Source organism: Zosterops lateralis (genome assembly GCF_965231275.1).
Source record: "Zosterops lateralis genome assembly, chromosome: 16".
Classification (NCBI taxonomy): Eukaryota; Metazoa; Chordata; class Aves; order Passeriformes; family Zosteropidae; genus Zosterops; species Zosterops lateralis.
Genome location: NC_139776.1, coordinates 7,345,670 through 7,365,342, shown reverse-complemented (window position 1 = coordinate 7,365,342; position 19,673 = coordinate 7,345,670). Strand labels below are relative to the sequence as shown.

Below are 19,673 nucleotides of genomic sequence, written 5' to 3'. Positions count from 1 at the left end.
TGTGCTGCAAACCCCTCGCTTGTCCGAGGGAGTTGCTGGGAGCTGGGAGAGCCTTCCCGAGAGGATGCTGGAGCATCTCCTGTCCCGGTAACAGCCCTAACCTGCCCAGAGAGAGGCAGAGAGTGAGGAATTGGTGATTTCTCACAGCCCCCACTCCCTGGCACCCCTGCTCGGCAGGACCGTGGCAAGGCTCTGCTCGGGAAGTGGGAGCCTCTGCTCTCTCCCAAACACTGCAGTCTGTTCCCGCGGATACCTGGAGGAGAAAGTGCAAGTCTCCACCACCACGCGATCTCGGGGAAAAACAGGGGCTTGGTATGAATCATCCGCAGCCCTTACATAATTTTGTCTCTGGGTGTGAGTACTCCACAGCCGGCTGTGAGCAGAGCTGCCCTGGGCTCCCCACGAGAGGAAAGGGGAGCAGATCTCAGCCTGAGCACCCAAGGGGTCCCCAGGAAGGCAGTGCCAGCAGCACCAAGCTGGTAGAATGGGTGCTGAGAGCCCCAGCCCTGCCCCGGGTCCCCAGGCTCACAGAGCAGGCTGACACACTGGTATCCAGGGCAATGTCCCAGTTGTGGGGTGCACAACACCCATTGCAGCCTTGGCAGCCCACAGTGATGGGTGCAGCCCCCTGGGGAGGAACCCTGCACTGCCCCAGGCCTCAACGGCGTGGGGAGAGCTGATCCACAGGTGGGATGAGCTCTCCATGAGCAATGCTTTATCACCCCACTGGAACCAGTGCTGCAAGGCCAGGATCCACAGCCACACTCACATGGGACTTCCCCCCGGCCAGGGAATGTTGCCCAAGCGCCCACGGCCGCATCCAACCCCGGGCAGCTCACGCAGACACTGATAATCTCTGCACACAACTCGCTGCAGACAACTTCCTTTCTTTGCTTTTCCTTCTCAGCTCTTATCCTCCTGCGAGCTGCTGACTCTGCAAGCCCCCAGCTGCCCTCGGCCGGGTGGGGAAACACCGCGACTCACTCGGGAGCAGCTCAGCCACCGCAGGAGGGGAGCAGGTCACCGGGTCAGCCCTGAACGTCCCAGGCGTTCTCTCGAGGGAGCCAGGGCTGCTCCACCGGCACCTCCCTGACTGCCTGTCCCGAGAGCTGCTGCAAAGGGAGGGAAGAATTGCACCAACCCAAATCTGCCTGCTAAGCTTTTATTGCTTGGGGAGCTGTTGACATCCCAAGGAAGAGCTGTTTTGCAGGACAAAGTACACCCACGCTGGGAATGCTTTGCCAGTGAGGTGATCTGTAGTTTTCCAGGGCAGGTAAAGGTGCACAGAGCCAGAAAAGAGCTGCTGCATCTGCCTTGCTCTACTCTGCTCCAGTCTTGGCTGCCCACTGCTGCAGCACACCAAAACAGAGCTGACACAAATCCTGTGGCACCCCACACTCCACCTGATGCCCTCTCAGATACCTTTAAAGAGGAGCGAGGAGGTCCCTCCAGCTGTCACCTTGCCACCTGAACATTCCCTCTCCCACAGCCCCTGGATAACCTGGATGAGTTTGGCCAAAGCAGAGATGGCTGGAGTAGTATACTCAGCCCACAGCTCTCCAGGGCTGGGCAAAGGCACCACAGCTTTCCAGCCCTGGCACTGCTGGGGAAAGGTGTCCCTGTGTTGCAGAGGAACATTCACTCACCATTGCAGCACGGGCAGGGTGGAATTCAGGCTGGAAACACACCTGAGGTGTGGCTCAGCACTGCTGCTCACGCTGGAGAGGCAAAAGGCAGCTCAGGCTGATCACAATCCTTTATATGTACTCGGTCTGACATGCTACTGCTGTCCCAAGTACAGAGATATGACAGCGATATCTTAGCAGCAGCCAGCTGGGAGGGAAAAACCTCTGATAAGGCAGGACTCCTCCTAAGTTGTGGCCCCAGCTGAGTCTCGGCCAAAACGAAACAAAATCTAATGCTTCAGAGGAATAGATCACTTTTCTTCCTGATTACGTGTCAACTCTTCTAAACATAGGTTGGGGACCAGTGATTATCAGCACTGGGTACAGCCAGGCCACCCCAGCTGTGCATGGACAACCAGACTTTGGAGCTGCATTTCAGGCTCCTTGCACACCCACAGCCAGAGGGAACACAGAGGACACATACATTTATATTTAATAAAGTGTGTTCCTGTCCTGCCTTAGCCCCAATTTCACAATCCCAGCTGTCATACCTGGACACAGAAAACACAATAAACCAGGAACATTCTTTCAAAAAAATATTTATTACTCAATAAAGTGACCTGTCTTGCTGCTGTTGCCAGATCAAGTTTGAAGAAACCCCAACACTCCAAGCACCCGACTCCTTCCAGGCGGAGACAGCATGAGACACACAGGCCCTGGGATGGGACCTGGTGAGAGTGGAGTGGCTGAAGGAGAACTGGGGCATCGACCACCCTGTTACAGAACAGCTGCTTGATCCCAGGAGGGAGGGAATGGCAGCGTCCAGCTCCCGTGGGATGCTGGGGACAGCAGGGTCCCCCCTTGTGAGGAAGTGTGAGCTCCTTAGAGCACGGCCGTGGGGCTCAGCTCTGCACGCTCTGCAGCACGGCTCTGCCATGCAGAACGAGCTTCCCAACCAGGGCTTTGCTTAAAAATCACCATTGGCTTAAAAAAAATCCCAAGAATGGATTTATTTTTTTTTTTTTGAGAAAACTAGAAAAAGACCCTAAATCCTCAGAAGTCACAGCTCTTCTCAGCCTTCTGGGCTCCCGTCTTCCTGGTCCTTCCCCAGCAGACCTGGGCAACCACCATGCCCACTGTTGCAACAGCTCCCACTTGTTTCTGCCACCCAAAGCCAGTGTCACACACAAAACTCAACGTCCCAGGGCCTGGGCCCATGCTGCCAGAGCCCTTCCTGGTGGCAAATGATTGTACACATCCCATGGAATTCCTGCTCTTGGCATCCCTCTCCACTCCTGCAGCCCCTAGGGATGGGGAGCAGCCAGCTTCCTGCACACCAGGCCCCTCAGCAGCTTCTTTTTGCTACTGCCTTCTCCCTGCTCCTGCCCACACCTCTGATGGACACTGCTCCAGCTGTGCCTGCCAACGAGGCTGGGCTGACGACCCAGAGCAGGAAAACTATTCCAAGAGAACAGGGGAGGAAAGCTTTATAAAAAAATAAGCTCTTTTTTTCTTCCCTCCTCCAAACAAGGCAGAGCATTTCTGCCTTTCCCTTCTCCAGGCATCCTTCCTCCCCCCTCCTTCCCTCTGACCTGAACCTCCTTGCTCCCAACACGAGCTGCTCTGAGTCTTGTTAGCCCGTGCCCCTCATGACACCACTCCTCGTCCCACAGCGCAGCCAGAGAAGAGGCAGTTTCCCCCCCAGAGTGGCACGGCCAGCGTCCCTCCAGGCAAGTCCCCCCTCTCACTTCTGCTCCGCCTCATCGGCCACTGCGGTCACCTCGATGGCGGCGGCAGCGTGCTCATCCCCGGCAGCCTCGGCAGCACCGGACGGGACAGTCACGACCGTGCTCCCACTGGGAGCTATTTGTGTCACATTCTGGATGGTCGTGCCAAGTCCTGGAAGAGTCAGGAGCTGGAAGGGGCTCATCACCTTCACCACTGTGCTGTCATCCTGGACCGCGGCTGTGCTCAGTACCGTCAGGTTGGAAGCGTCCGGGTGGATCTCCACCGTGCCGGGGAATGTGGAGCCGGCAGAGGCCAGCACCGTGTACCCCCCCAGCAGAGGGGAGGCCGGGGAACTGGCAGCAGGGGGCTGTGCTGGGCTCTTCCCCAGCACCGAAGGAGGGAGGGCTGAGACCACTTTGCCAAGAGGGAGATTGGCAACCTGGGACACCGGCACGCCGGGGGTGACAGCGAGCTGTGCTGGCTGGGACAGGACTTGGGAGGTGATGGCAGCTGGTCCGGAGGTGGCCCTGGTCAGCCTGGGGCGTTTCAGAGGTGTGGGAACGGAGACGGGTGTGAGGGTCATCAGGACGTTGTTGAGATGCTGCGATTTGTGCTTCAGCTCCTTGGCTCGCTTGCGGTGCTCGTCACACTGCTGCTCCAGAGCTGGAGAGAGAACAGGTTTGGCTCAGCTTGGATCCTGGACAAGCTTCCCAGAGACCTGTGGTAATGCCTGGTGTGGCTGGTTTAACAAACACCAGCCTTAAAACAACCCCCACTTTTTCAGCCCAAAAGAAAAGGCACTGGCAGCAATGCCTGGTGCCACACCGGTGTGTCCAGGGCATACCTGCCAAATCCCGTGCGTACTGCTCCCTCGAGCGATCCATCTGGCACTTGTGGCTGGCCAGGACCTTCTTGACCAGGTCCAGCATCCCAAAGTTCTGGACTACGTTGTTTAGTAAAACAGCATCTTAAAAACAAGACACAGAATCTTTGAGAAAGAAAAATTCCCTGTACAAACTATTTGTGGCTTGGCAAAAGCCACACAACAACAAATACGTCCAGCTGAGACAGCCAAAATCTGCGGGAGGGTAATGCAAGAGGCTGGGGAAGAAGAGAAGGCAGAAGCCATGAGAAAGGACAAGAGGTCACTGGCATATAAACAGTCCTCTCCTGCCTAGCAGGGGTGATAAGAAATCTGCTGGCACAGTAGCTGCTTGCTGCATCGTTATTCCAATGGCCTAAATTCCACCTCAGTTCCCAAGCCAAGCATTTGTCCAGACCCAGAGCCAGCAGAGAGGAAGTCCCAGGCATGGGGAATTGGAGAACTGAGGTCACCTGAATTATCCTCAAGTGTAGCCTCACCCATGAGCCAGAAAGGAGATTTTTTATGATGAGCTATATCCCTATTGTGCCATCCAGATACCCCTAAGGATAAAAAAATCCACAAGCCCTTCTCCCAATATGACTGACCACCCATGTCCAGGTCCTTACCCCCGAGCTGCAGCGGGGGATCCTGTGCTCGCTGCTGCAAGCCCTTCATGGTCTCCACCAGCTCCTGGTGGAACTCATGGATCACTTCTTCCAGGAGACCACTGTCCTTCAGACCTTGCCAAAAAGCAAAGGTGTCATCTGGAGAAACAAGAAACAAGGGACAACCTCAAAATCCTCGGCAGGGTTTAATGGTAATCTGCTATGGGTTCCCTGTGCACATCCCTGCAGGGGTGCAGTCCTGCTGGGCTGGGAGAGACCCCTGAGGTCACAGGGCTGGGACAAAGCCCACCCAGAGCATGGACACAAAGGAGGATACGCTCCCCCCACCCCTGTCCCACACCAAAAGGACACTTTGCTACAGCTAGTAGCACCACGGAGAATGATTTCATGACCTCTCTGATAAGAACTTTTTTCCCCCTGACCCACATTTGGCCCTGGCTTTGATATGCTGGTGCTTTGAAACAACTTCATCCCAAGGCTGCACAGCCAGCCTGCACACTGGTGGGATTTAACATAGAGCTATTCCATAAGCAGTGAAGGAATAATCCCAGGGGAGGTTCATACAAGGCTGCTCTGGTAAGAGGGTCCTTCCTGCTCCTTACCCTGCTGCTTCCCTCTTTCCCCACATCTCCTCCGCCCAGCGAGCCCTGCAGGACTCCAAGCCATACCTCCAATGCTGGTGCTCCAATCAGTGGCATCCTCGCATGTTTCTATGGTTATTGTAGCCGGGGATCCGTTCACTGCAACCAATAGCAAAAAAGAAGAGAAAAAAATTCCCAGGTCCTGATTCTTCCCTGTATTTTCACAGGCTGTTTCCAAGGGAAGCACTCCCTTGCTGCATTTCTGTGACTTCTTCTTTATACTGCACAGGATCACATCTGTTTGAATGCAGATCTCAATGCTGAGCAGAGACGCCCAAGTTGTGGTGCCAGCTGTACTTATTTTCCTACATTGGAGTGCAATCCCCAGGGATTGCTCCTGCAACCTTTGCAGCACAAGAACACATGCTTGAGAGCAGCATTTCCCTCCCGTTCTCCCCTGCAAACACATCAGTGCTGCTCAGGGCAAAAGTCAAACAGATTTAGAGTCTGATTTTTTTGGCTTTTTTTACCCAGCCACCGTTTGTCTGGAGGGTTTCTAAAGCCTCCAAGGGAAGAGCAGCCCTCTCACTGTACAGGCATGCAGGGGGGATTCCTCCTTCCCTCCAGCTCTGCCAAATCTCAGCAGTTTTGTTACCATAGAGCCAGGGAACAGGCGTCATTCATGCCGTGTGCAGGAAAGGAATGGATGGGAATCTGGCCAGAGCCCCACGGAGCTGTGCAGAGCCTTTGGAATGCTCAGTTGCAGCCATTAAATCCAGTCCCTCTGCTCCTTTACTCCGCAGCTTTCAGGGCTCTGGTTATTTCAGCACAGCCCAGCAGCTGGCAAACATCTCCCATTAATAAGCTCATGTTGAACAGGGAGGTTTGAAGTGGGCTGTGCTGAGCATCAGCATCAGCTTCCCCACCACAAAACCAGGATGTGGTGGATGTGTGCTATGCAGAGTCAGCCAAGGGGCTTATCCTGTCTCAGAGGCACCACCAGAAGCTTGGGGTGTGGGGCACTTTGGGGGCTGTTCTTAATGCTCAGAGGCAAAAGGAGTTAAATATAGAAGTATTTCAAAATTAGAATACTTTCCAGTGAAACAGTTGCCTGTAATTATAGGACAAATTCATAAAATCAAAGAATGGTTTGGGTTGGAAGGGACCTCAAAGCTCATCTCATTCTAACCCCCTGCCATGGGCAGGGACACCTTCCACTAGACCAGATTGCTCCAAGTGCTGTCCAACCTGGCCTTGGACACTTTCAGAGATGAGGAAGCCACAGGGACCTTGGTTTTGTGGCACTCATGTGCTCTGATGTGTCAAAGTCCCTGCTGAGGGTGAGGAATGGCTGCACGTACCATCAGCAGAGGCAGGAGTCAGAGGGATGTACTCTGTCGATGTCTGGCTGGTCAGGGACACCCTGGCTCCAGTCAGGTCAATTTTGGTGCTCCGGCAGGTGTTGGAACAGACCTTTGTGTGCTGGTAGAAATCCAGCTCTCCTGAGTCCATAATCTTCCTGAAAGACAGGGAGCAAGCACAAGGACAGGCACATCAGCAACAGCTAAAAGCTCTGAGATGCAGCTCCTGGCGGCCTTCACCCCAAGCTTCTGAGTCCCAGAATGCCAGGAGAGCAGGCAGAGCCAAGAGGAGCCCTTACTGGGACTGATTAACTCATTTCTTGAGGAAAGAAGGGGAAAAGAGAGCCCCTATCTGGCCCCACCAGCACATCCTCTCTGAAGCTGCAGCTTCCAGCCAAAGGGTCAGCTGGAGTCTCAGTTCAGGGTGAGACCACAGGGAGTTTCTTTCTTGCCTTTTTAACTCTACAGCTCAGAAGGAGGCAGGACATAACCCTATTGATAAACGAAAATCAGGTCTCTCATCTCATTCAAAGGGAGTGGCAACACTGGAACATGGGATCTTCCAATCTAAGAATGTTATCTCCAAAACACTCCCAGGCCTTGCTGGCCAACAACCACCTCAGCTTCCCAAGATTTGCTCCCATGGGAAGCTGGGTTTTTGCCTTCAGATATTCCCCTCAAGTTTTTTTTTCCCCTCTAAAAGCCCTGCCTTGACAAAGTCTAAACCTATTATGCAAAATTTATGTGGAGCAAAAGCTGCTTAAAAGGAATATGGGAGATGCCTGCACTGAAGCAGAAGAATACAGGGAAAGGCAATGTCACCCTATGAAAAGAGCATAAAACCACTGACAATTCCTGGGGAAGTAGGTGATTCTTTTTTATCCTGCCCAAAGGCAGAGAAAGACTTTAATTAAATCACAGTCTTGGGCTGCTGTTCAGGAGGACCATAGAGGAATTGAATTACTATAGTTAATACTAGAGAAGATAAATGTTTGCAATAAAGAAGCCTTTTTTTTTTTTTTTTTTTTTTTGCCAAGGACTTATTTGGAAGTGATGTCAAGCAGGAGTGCTGCAACCAGAGTATTGGTGATGACCAGACTGATTTCATTTGGTGGGTCATGCTGAGAATCCACAGACAGCATGGCTCAACCACCAACAGCCATTAAATTTCCAGTGTCCCTACACCAGATGGAAACTCAGTGTGGTTCAAGCCCTGAAAAAACCAGAGAAATATTTCTCGCCCCAAATTATTCCCCAGACACAAGGACAGAACAAAGCCATCGGACCGACCACATTTGAGACCAGGCTGTCATTAAGACAAACATTCAGTGGTTCATTTGCTCCCTCAGCAACAAAACTGCCATTCCAAAGGTTCTGTTCCACCCCACCACAATCCCCCAGAAAGAAATGTCCAGAGATACAAAGGAAGGGACTAACCGGAGCATGATCCCGTTCATCCGGATCGCTCGCTTCCAATCCTTCAAGGTCGACTTCCCTGCCAGGTGGACAAACTCCTTGGGGCTGATTAGGTGATCATGAAACTGCAAAAGGTGCACCATCAGTGCCATCAGCCATAAACAAGCCAAGGGTGCCCTGTGAGCAGGGTTCAGCTGGAGCCTGGTGGCATTTCCCAGTGCCCAGCAGTGGCTGCAGGCTCCACGTGCCACTGAACACCACCAAAGCAGGTGGCTGCCAGGCACTCCCCACCCCAGAGAACACTGCCCAAGTCAGAAAGATTAAAGCCAAACATTTTTGTCACAGATGGTTAGTTAAGATCTGCTCCAACCTAAGGGTTCAGGGAGTGCTCAGCTCAGGCAGGACAGCTGGGAAAACACCCATAGGTTGTGCAAAGTATCATTAACAGCAGGGAGCTGCTCACGCTCCCACTAACAATGGACTCAGTGAAAGCTGGGCTGCACTGCATTTGGGTCCAGGGGCACATTATGCCCCACAGGAGAGGGAAGAAGCCCATCTGGTCTTTGACCTTCTGCTCCCAAACACAACCATTGGTATCAGGGAACCTCTGGCCTCTCTGGCAATGCACACCCACTGCTGCAGCAAACCAGCTTCAGGGAGCTGGCACACACCATGCCAGCTCTTCACTTTCTTTTATTGCCCTACACACCCAGCTGTGCCCGAACCCACACACTGACCTAACAGCAACCTGCAGGATCATAGTATTATACAATCACTAAGGGTGGAGAAGACCTACAAGATCCTTGAGTCCAACCATGACCCAGGCAGTCCCCTTAAGAGCTGCCTTACAGCCCATCTCAAAGGATTTCCCAAATCCAGGCCTCCTCTTTCCCATGGCCATGTTGACCAACATAGAGAAACTCACTGTTACTGCATGAGAAACTGCATCTCTGAACAAGGATAAGGGCTTCAGTGCAGAGAGGACAGATTTTAGGAGGCAGCAGCATCTATACTCTGCCTCATGGATAGAGGAGACCATCTCTGCTGGGAAGGGTAAGGACTATCCTTTGGGAGTCTAAGGAGACTCTCCCTCAGCAGGGTATTGTTTAGACTGTGTACAAATGCCAGCAATGACTCACTCATGGCATGTTCCTGAATTCATGCAAATTTTAACCATGAGTTATCCAGGACACAGCAGGCAACTCTTCAGTAGGTCCCCAATCAACGTATTTCTCAAACTATCAACTTTCCAACTGAGCAGACACTGCAAGTGTCCAAATTTCTCAAAATTTCAATAACACATTAAATTGAAACACCATTTTTCCAGGCAGAACTACACAATTTAGTCAGGACAAATATTAGGTACCCACCCCCAGGAAAATGTCATCCTTTCCTACCATGACACGGTTCTGATGTAAAGCAGTTGATTAAAGCTCATCACAACCAGGACAAGCCAGGTGACCTCACAATGTGGACAAGGGGAAAGCACAAGTCCAATGCTGGGCTCTCTGTTCTCACCTGCACACACTTCACATTGATCCCGGGGCACACAAACTTCCTCCAGATGAGGTTGGCTTTGCTGTCCCCACAGGTGATGGGGTAGACAATCTCTGCCTCCAAACTGTCCTCATCTTCAGCCATCTTCACTTCTCACAGGGATCAGAGGAAAGGAGAGATCAAAGAGAAACATGAGCCACAGTTCCTGATTCACATGTCTGAGCCACACATGCAATGATAGTTTTGAAACTCAGAAATAAAATAAAAAGTAGATGAGGCATGGTGGGGTGTGCTGGGGTTTGTGGCCACCACTCACTTGCACTTTACTATGAAAGTATCCAAACACCCAAATTTCTCACACAAAACAGCCCAGGCAGACTTATGCCAATTCAGCTGCAGCTGAGCACAGGGAATATGAGAAGTCATCCATTCTTGATAAAAAAGAATGATGTTATATCTGGGTGGAATCACCCTTGGTTTTAAAGTAAAATTGGTTTTAAGTCAACTCCAGCCCAGCAGATCAGTCTTTGTTCCCTAAACTCACTATTTCTTGCAACCAAAGCCAGCAAGTTGCTGCAAAACTGACATCCCTGTGGCAAGCTGGAATGGCAGGAGCCAGGCTGGACACAGGGACTCATCCCGGACCAGGAGAGGGCAGCAGCAGCCCAGCCAGCCACTGCCAGCTCCCTGCTGGTCACTGTGGCCCCCTGGATGCTGGAAGAGCATCCCTGGCACCCCCAGGAGAGCATCCTCAAGGCTCACAAGAGAACACCCCCGGAGCCCCAGCAGCTCTGCACAACAGTGCTTGGACTGTCCCATCTGACACCAGCGCAGGGCTGTGGCACACTGGGGTGGTGGAGCTGGCACCAAGGGGCCATGGAAAGAGCTGACCTACCTAGAACCGCTTCCTTCAGGTCTGTGGAGGCTGTGAAGGCAGCAGCAGCTGCAGCAGCTGCATTTTCAGTCTCCAGAGTGTCTTCGTTGATGTCACCGCTGGGAAGAGAGGCAGAGGCATTCTTAAGCCATGTGGCTGTGCCACCCCCACACCCGATGCCCTGTGGAGACGTTGCCTCAGAAGTCCCTTGGATCACATTTTCCCACAAGAGCTAAGAGTCAGCTCTGGGTTTGGGAGGCACAACTCCATTTTTTCATGTGGAGATGAAGAACCCCACAGCAGGCAAGCCCCTGTCAGCAGCCTGGCCAGCTCTCTCTCGCCTCCCCTTTAATCCCAGCCCTGTGGATCTGCCTCCAGCCCAGCCCATGCTGGAGAGCTGGCATGGAGAGAGGCTGTCAGCACAGCCCCTTGCTCAGAAGTCACTGCCAGCCTTTGGAAGCTTTGCCTGAGATTTCCCCAGGAAAAACATGTGTGAAACATGCTGCTGCTGTCTGGGCAATGGACTGGCTGAATCCCCTGGTATGCAGGCTGCCCCAGGGAGCAGGGCCTCAAGGAGCCACAGAGACACTATAAAGGAGCTGGACAAACCCCAAGAGCAGATCTGTGAGCAGAGATAACATAACATGAGATACAGACACTTGCAATACAATCTCTGAGTCTCTTAAAACTTGATATATCCATGATATTCATTAACAGCTGGTTATCCAACTGCTTCCATTGCCCCACATCGAGATCTCCTCCTTCTCTGGGTGCTTTGCCCATGGAGTCACACAGAGGGTCCTGCACAACATCCACTCCCTTGCTGTTCTCCCATCCCAGCTCTGCTACAGCAATACAGAGCCCCAGGCCCCTCCAAGGAGCTTCCCACTCAGGGAGAACAGGCACTTCTGGCTGGGATGTGGGACATGCTCCTCATCCCCTCAGCTTTGGAGGTGAGGTCCCAAAGGGAGGGAGCCCACACTGGTTCCCTTATGGTTCCCCACATGCACATCACAGCCAGTACTCAGAAGGGACCATTCCTAATGGGTTTTCATAGAAACACAGAATAGTTTGGATTGAAAGGACCCATAAAACTCATCTTGTTCCAAGCCCCTCCCATGGGCAGTGACACCTTCCACTAGACCAGGTTGCTCCAAGCCCTGTCCAACCTGCCTTTGACACTTCCAAGGATGGGGGAGCCACAGCTTCTATAGACAGCCTGTGCCAGAGCCTCACCACCCTCACAAATTCTTCCTAATATCTAATAATTTCTAATAACAATAACACAATAACAATGTTATAATTGTTGTTATTATAATAATAATAACAATTTCTTCCTAATATCTAATCTAAGATAGATCTTTTTTAGATGTATGTTTGGTGGTGTTACTGACACTGACTAATTGCTGCAGAAAGTTTGACCTGCAGGGGCAGGGGGAGAAATACAATTAGCTTTCCACATACTTTGGCATATAAACTCCCCAGGAAAACTCCACAGAGAAAATAAAACCTGCAACCTCCCTCAGTTTGGTAACAGGGATGGATTAAAAGACAGTCCCAGTGACTCACTGGCAACCACATTTCTCACCCCGGATGCCACGGGGACAAGGAAATTCAAGAGCAACTGGTTTTTCCATGCTGGGCTCCTAACACACAGCTCCAGGGTGGAACTGCAGCTTCAAAGCATCCCTCCCCTCAGCAGCTGCAGGGCAGGTTCCTGTGGGGAGCATAAGAGATAAGGAATGGTGTGGGTGGCAGCTCAGCCTCACCAGGTGAGTGGCTCGGAGATGCTGCTCCAGAGACAGGGGAGACAGCTCCTGCTGTGACAGAAAGAAGATGGACACAACTCTGCCTCTGCAGCTCACAGTGACCACCAGCCCAGAGCCCTGGCAGAGCATGGGGAGGGTAATGTGAAAGGAGTCAAAAGGATAAACTCTGAGCTAAGGCATTTGCACACAGGTGATTATTACATGGGGGGCAGTCTGACAGAATTCTAACCTGGGGTTTTTCATCAGTTTGCTGCTGGGTTTTTGCATTTCTCCAGGTGAAAGGCCAGCAGTGGCACTTCAGCAGGGTGCCAGAGGAAACAGCCCCCTGTGGCATGTAAAGCCCAGCACCCCACAAGCCCTGACCTGCCTTCAGATCAAGAACCTGCACCAATTTATCCAGAAGAAACCCCCCAGCAGAAAAGTCAGCACCTTCCAGAGCTTCCTCCAGGACTCCACCGCTCCAAAAAAGTGACTGAAAGGAGCATGGATGGGGAAGGATAACCCAGTCCACGCCTTAAGCCTCCAGAGGAAAACAAACAAACCAACTCTCAGCTTGTATGAAAAATTCAGTGTCTGAAGTCTGTGTGTGCCGTGGACATGTGGGGGAGAGAAAACCACAAAAAAAGCGAGTGTCTCCACGCTGTTTCTCCCATCCCATTCCAGGGAAACAGACTGAGGCAGATGCAAGGGAAAACACAAACAGCTTCCAAGGCCCAGCAGTGCAGCCCCCCAGCTGGCCCTGCCTTTGCCAGTTGCCATGACGAAGGCAGGGGAGGATGGTTCTCATCTTCCTCCCCAGGAGGATCCATAAACCAGATGGGAGAAAGTGAAGAAAGCACGTGCAGATAACTCAGTGGGCTGGCGTCTCCTTTCTTTTCTGCTCCTGCCTTGCCTGGAAACTTGAGAGAGAAAAGTCTCCCCCAGAATCCTGTGCTGATCAGAAATACAAGAACCCCATCAGAGCACCCACCACAGATCCAACAAGAAAAGCTTCTTGCTCATTATTATTTTCCCATTTCCTTCAGCCTTTTCCCTAAGAACACATGAACTAATTAAGCTCTTAACAACTGGTTGTATAAAGGATTGTTTTAATAGCAAACCCATACCCAGATGAGCACTAGGAAAAGGCACCAACCCTCAAGCTGAGTTTGGTTTAACTGTCACACAAGGGAAGTTGAAAACTCCCCATGTGAGTGGTGACCGAGCCAACACCAAGGGATTCCAGCCCGTGCCTGCAGCTGCACTCCTGACACCAGCTGGGGCTGCAGAGGGAAACCAGTGGGAAAGGGAGGGGCCAGTGCCACTGTGGCATTGCCCCAGAAGGGGCAGAGCCTAGTGGGGGAAACTGTGCAAGGCCAGACACCGTGTGTGGCTCGTGCTGCCACCCACCACCAGCCCCACTGCCCTGCTCAGGGAAGGGAGTCAGGCAGGTTTTACTCTGTGACCCCAAAATTCACATCCTTTCCATTAACCCACTGCCATCCTCAAGATGCCTTCTTCCCCAAGAGCAGCCACATCCCAAGTGTCACATCTGGCTGCTTCTCCACTGAGAGAGACAAGAGAGTCTCTATGAGACAGAAAACAAGAGGAGTAGAGCCCTTCTTCCCCACCATCACTGCTCTTCTGGGAATTGAAAAAGTTCTTGGGAACACTCACAGACGCAGGGTGTGGAGAAAGAACAGGGCAGATCCTGCCCATCCCGGCACCAACAGCTCTTGCCTCTGCCTCTCCCTGCCCATTCTTGACCAAAAATTAATCCATTAATGGGCTTTATCTCAGTTGGAGCAGCACAAAGGAGGCACCTGGACTGAGCTGTCACCTTCTGCCCTGCCCAAAGCCCCAGGGCACTGACACAAAGACGAATTTGAGAAAGGAGACAAACATCTTGTAGAGAGCAATTAACAGCCATTCAACACCCACTTAATTTCTGACAAACCTGCCTGGATGCAGCTCCAGGTGTGAACTTGGATTTTCTGCCCACTGAAAGGACAAAACTCAAATGGCTCTGGGCTCTGTCCTACCCAAAAAATCATAGAGAAATAAAGCAAAGAGTTCATTGATGTGTGGGCCTTCAAGGTACCAGCCAGGCTCTTTGGCCATGGCCAACATGCCACTGAACAGACCAGACCTGAAAAAACAGCAGTCCTGAATCTGAAATTCCAACAGAAAATACAGAAATCGGGCAAAACAGCAGCGCTCCAACAATCAGATCTTCACTCTGTTTTTTTGAGCCTCCCCATTCAGGGCAACATTGTTGTAAGGACACCTCTCTCTTATTCCAATTGCTGGCAGTGAAAGTTCCTGCAGAGCTCAGCCAAAACCCAGCCAACCTCAAACCTCCTCAACCTTCAGGAAGGGGAGCTCAGCTGCACCACCCTCAACCTGGTGTGGACTTGTCTTTTGGAGTTCAGAGTTTAACACAGCCCTCATGAAATAAATAGCAGAAAAACACTGATTTAGCTACTGGTGTCCTGTTCCAGCTGGATTTGTGTCCAGTCCAACATCCAAATCCACTCAGAGAAAGGTATTCGGGGTTGGTCTTTTTTCCCCCCCCTCTCAAAGGACAGGAAGAGAGGAGCCTGCTCTGCACAGAACTGCAAAACCCTGGGTATAGGAAGCCCTAGCAAGGAACTGGACACTCCATGGCCACCACTGAGGTCCCCACAGTGAGCAGGGATGCAGGAGGAAGCAGTGGGGAGATCAAATCCCAACATGGGAGGTTTTCCAGCACATCCCCTCAGCATGTACTGACCCCATCTCTTACCCGTGCTGGGACAGGTTGGTGGTGACCAGCACTGTCTTCACCTCCTCCAAGCCACCACCGTCCACGGCGCCGTCCGGCGTGGTCACCACCACCACCTCCTCCATGTGGACGCTGACGTCTGGCGTGGCCATCGCGGCGGGAGCGGGAGAGACGTCAGTCACCAGCTGCTGGGGGACAAATGGGGGAGAGCCCAGAGTCAAAAGGTCTCCCTGGTGAACTCAGTCATGGAAGGGCCCTGGGTGTGGTGGGAGCAAGGAGAGAAGGGACTGCAGGGACCCCACGCTCCTAAGGAGAAGGGGATGAGCAAATCTCCAAGTGTTCCACCCCAGGAGGAAGGATGAGGGGAAGCTCAACCCAACACACGCTCTGCAGGCTGTGTGAGAATGATGGGCATGGGTGGGACTGGGGTGCAGGAGGTGAAGGGCAGAGTGTGAAAGAGGTCCAAAAAAAATGTTCCTGGCATCCACCATAAACTCTATGAAGATACTCAGTTTGAAGGTGCGTTTCCAAATGTATTTCAAACTATCTCACGATTTCACACTGTTGGAGGAGCTTGTCACTGTCTCCTCCACAGTAGAACAGGGATTCTTCCCTCCTCCAAAGTCACACACACAAAAAAATATAAAATTAAAAAAGCACATCAAGCCTGCAGAAACAGTGACATCTGGAAACTATTTCAAAGTGTGCATTTCTAATAAATCAGCGATAGATCTAAGACAGCACTCCCTCTCCAGCTCTCTTGGAGCCCTTTTAGGAACTGAAAGGGACTCTCAGGTATTCTCAGAGCCTTCTTTTCTCTTCTCTAGCTCTCTCAGCCTGTCTCCAGAGCAGACGTGCTCCAGCCCTCAGAGCATTTCCATGACCTCCTCTGGACTCGCTCCAGCAGCTCCACATCCCTCTGATGCTGGGGGCTCCAGAGCTGGATGCAGCACTGCAGGTGAGGTCTCACCTGAGGAGAGCAGAGGGGGAGAATCCCCTCCCTTGTTGTCCTGCTGCTCACAATGCTGGGGATCAGCCCATGCCCAGGCATGGAGGAGTCAATGCCTATAAAGGATCTCCTACAGCATCTATAGCACTGGTGCAGTCCACACAGAGACAGGTAAGGGAACACCTCATCCAGGTCAGGCTCAGACTCCCATGGAGTACTCCAAGCAGAGATGCTACCTGCCTCCCACCACTTCCCCAGGCCACAGCTGGAGCAGAGCACTGACCCAGCATGTCCAGTGTGATTTCACAACCAAATTCATGCCCTGCAGACACACTTGCCTGACCCACAGGGACACCACGAGGTGCTTTTTACCTCCAGAGCCCACAAGGTTTATCCAAAGTGGAATGACCCCTCTGTGCCAGCCCAGCATAAAGCCACCAGCAGAGGCACTTCAGTTTTCACAGCAGCATGGATGCCCAGCTGCCTCCAGCTCAACCACTCCAATCTTTGTTGTCTATCTATCCCTACCCTTGTCCCTCATTTTGGGGTAAAACCCCTCCCACAGTATTAGCATCACTCACAATGCCTCTGAGCTGGGACTTACAGGATGCTCCAGACATCCTGCCCAACATCATGGGACTGAACTCCACGTGTGTTGCTCAGATGCCTCTGGGCAGGAAGCAGCACTGAATGGAGAAAAAGTGGGCTAAAAACATAAGTAATCCAAAAAGTGGCTAAAGACACACCAGCAGTGGGGCTGCAGAAGGGGATGAGGGATACCCCAGCTCTACCAGGACTCAGGGTGTCCATGCATGTCCCTTCTGCTACACCTTGCATGGCACTGAGAGTGTGTCAAGGGCTGTGGGAAAGATTTGTGGTGAAATGAGGGGAAAAAAATATAAAAGGAATAAAAGCATAACACAACTGGGAGAGGAGAGAGATCTTTGGGGTGCAGCATCAGGAGGGCAGAGACCAGGGAGATTACACTGTGGGCAGCCAGCAAGGCTGTGCACAGAGAGGGAGATGAAAGGTGGATGCACAGACAGGGGGATGCATGGGGAGGTGGCTTCAGGGGGGTTAAACAGAGGGGCACAGGGTGGGGGAGTCATGGGGGTGTAAGGGGGTGCACAGGGGCACGTGGAGAGAGGAGATGGAGAACAGCACAGGCAGGGGCTACACGAAGAGGGGGCACAGGGGGTTCCAGCTGCTCGGGGGTGGGGGGACACACGCTGGGGGCTGCAGGGGTGGGGGGCCGCCCGGAAGACAGCGGCAGGGAAGCTGCCAGACGATGGAGAGCGGCCTCAAAGAGGGGGGAAGCAGCCAGAGCGCGGCACGGGGGGACACAGAGAGGGGCTGCCCGGGGGGGCTGCGGCCGCACGGCGGGAGGGGGCGGTCTGCAGAGCGGGGGGCACGGGGGCGGAGGGCGCCGCACGTGGAGGGGCCCGGGGAGGGGGTCCCGGGGGTCACCCGGTCCCCGAGTGCCGTCCCGGTGTCCCCCCGGCCCCGGGCCCCGCTGTGGGGCGGCGCGGGCGGGAGGGGGGGCGCGAGAGGGGCGCGTGGGCGCGCTCCCGCCGGCAGGGAGGAGGAGGAGGAGGAGGAGGAGGAAGAGGAGGAGGAGGAGGAGGCGGGGGGGCCGCGGGGCGGGCGGGCGGCCGGGCGCTGCCGCCGCCGCCGTAACGTCCTGACGCTCCGCAGGGACCCGGGCGGCGCGTGCGGCGGAGGCCCCGCGGCGGGCGAGGCCGCGCCCGGCGCTTACCTCGGGCCGGGGTGCCGCGGGCCCCGCTCGGGCGGCGGCGGCGGGCGCTGGGGCCGGGCGGCGGTGGGCGGTGGGCGCGGGCAGGGCGGCGGCGGGGCCGGGGGGAGCGGGGCTCCGCCGCGCGGCTCTCGGGCCCCCGCGCAGGCGCACGGCCCGCACCGGCTACCGAGACTTATTTGGCGCGGGCGCCGCGGCCCGCGCTCCCCGTGAAATAGGGACCGGGCGGGCGCTCTGCGCCTGCGCCGCCGCCGGGCGGGGGTGGGAGGGAGGGGGCGCGGCGCGCGCCGCCGGGGGGTCCCCGCGCGCGGGGTCCTGCGGGGGAATCCCCCCCCCCTTTGTGTCCCCCTTGTGTCCCCCTTGTGTCCCCTGTACCCCCCCGTGTCTCCCGTCTGTCCCTGGCCCGTGCCCTTCGTGTCCTCCTCCTGCCTCCTGCTGCCCCCCGTGTCCCCTGTGTGTGTCCCCTGTGCCCCCCTCCCCATGTCCCCTGTCTGCCCCGCACCCTGTACCCTGCGTGTCTCCCTGCAGGGCTCTGCGTGCTCCCCGTGCCCCCTGTATGTCCTCCCCCCATGCAGGCTGTGTGCTCCATGTGTGCTTCCTGTGACCCCCCACGTCCCCTGCATGTCCCCATCTGAGGTCCTGTGTGACACCTTTTCTCCCTGCACGTCCCTTTCCCAGGTTTTCCATGCTCCCGTGTCCCTCACATGTCCTTTTTCCTGGTCCTGCGTGCCTTCTGTCCTCTCTTGTGTCCCCTGTGCCCTGCATGTCCCCTGTTTCCCCTCCTCAGTTCTCTGTGCCCGTCATGTCCCCTGTGTATCCCTTTACTGGGTTCTGCATCCCCCCCTGTGCCCCCTGTATGTGCCCCCTGTATGTGCCCCCTGTATGTACCCCCATGTTCCCTGCATATTCCCCTTGTGCTGTGTGCCCCTGTGCGTGTCCCCAAGCCCTGTGTCCCTCCCTGGCTCTCCAGGGTTTTGTGAAAGCCCTCAAAGCCCTCAGCTGTTCATGGCTGAACACTTCCAGTGATGGGGCAGCCACAGCCTCTCTGGGCACCCTGTGCCAGGGCCTCACAGGGAAGAGTTTCTTTCCAATATCCCACCTTTACCTGCCCTCTGTCAGTGTGAAGCCATTCCCCTTTCTCTGTCACTCCATACCCTTGTTCAAAGTCTCTCTCCATCTCTCTTGGAGCCCCTTTAGGCACTGGAAAGGGCTCTAAGGTCTCCTCCCCAGGGCCATTTCCAGAATTTAAAAAGTGCCCTTGACCAGTTTGATTCAGGGTCTGTTTTCCTGTTTGAGCCACCCCCAAGGTGCTGCTGGTCCTTGTCAGCCCCAAGTCTGGAGCTGTGACTGCTCTCCGTGTTTCCCCAGCCATGACAAGCTGTCACAGAATTTGGGTAATTTCTGCCATTTCTGTGCCTGTGAGGCCCAGGGTTTGGGAGGCACTCAAGAATTTCTCAGGGAGGACTTTTTGCATGATTTTATCACATTGCACTTCTTCTGTGAGTAGGTGGGTAACACGTTCTGGGAAGGGACGAGCGAGGCCAGAGGCCCCAAAAGTCACAAATCCCTTTTGGAAACACTCGCTTTCCTCGACATCCTGTCAGCTTTTCACAGTTACTGGGTGGGTGGCTTTTCCTGACAGATGCTCAGGTGGTATTTGCTCTGTTTAGTATTTTTTACACAAATTTCTAATGATCCTGTCTGATACATTTGTGGTGGGGTTTTTAAATGCTTTTCCCACAAGGCTCTTCCTTTTTTTTTTAATCCCATGCAAACCAGCCCTGCTGATAACCAGCCGCCACCTCTATTTCCTTCACATTTTCCCTCACCAGTCTACTCAAGCTAATACCATTTAAGTGATATTACACAAGGAGTTGTATTCCTTT

General features: G+C 53.8%; 2 protein-coding genes across 4 annotated transcripts in view; both read right to left on the bottom strand.

Moving 5' to 3' along the window:
• Positions 1-1,724, bottom strand: part of HELZ2 (helicase with zinc finger 2) — a 30,711-nt gene extending 28,987 nt beyond the window's left edge. Inside the window, exon 1 of the mRNA XM_083873235.1 lies at positions 1,647-1,724. The gene's annotated coding sequence lies outside the window, so the exon portion shown is untranslated. The remainder of the gene's footprint in view (positions 1-1,646) is intronic.
• Positions 1,725-2,237: 513 nt separating this feature from the next.
• On the bottom strand, positions 2,238-15,237 carry GMEB2 (glucocorticoid modulatory element binding protein 2; the record flags this gene model as incomplete). Of its 3 annotated transcripts, none has more annotated exons than XM_083873126.1 (9): positions 2,238-4,016; positions 4,198-4,320; positions 4,845-4,982; positions 5,513-5,584; positions 6,787-6,944; positions 8,224-8,327; positions 9,721-9,851; positions 10,595-10,692; positions 15,107-15,237. In XM_083873126.1, 9 exons carry the CDS (start codon positions 15,235-15,237, stop codon positions 3,370-3,372), a joined length of 1,602 nt encoding a protein of 533 aa, XP_083729252.1. In that variant the 3' UTR covers positions 2,238-3,369. The 3 variants fall into 3 exon arrangements, with proteins under 3 accessions (XP_083729252.1, XP_083729253.1, XP_083729254.1); XM_083873127.1 differs by having other exon boundaries at positions 9,721-9,848; XM_083873128.1 differs by lacking the exon at positions 15,107-15,237 and having other exon boundaries at positions 9,721-9,843; positions 10,595-10,670.
• Between the last annotated feature and the right edge of the window lie 4,436 nt (positions 15,238-19,673).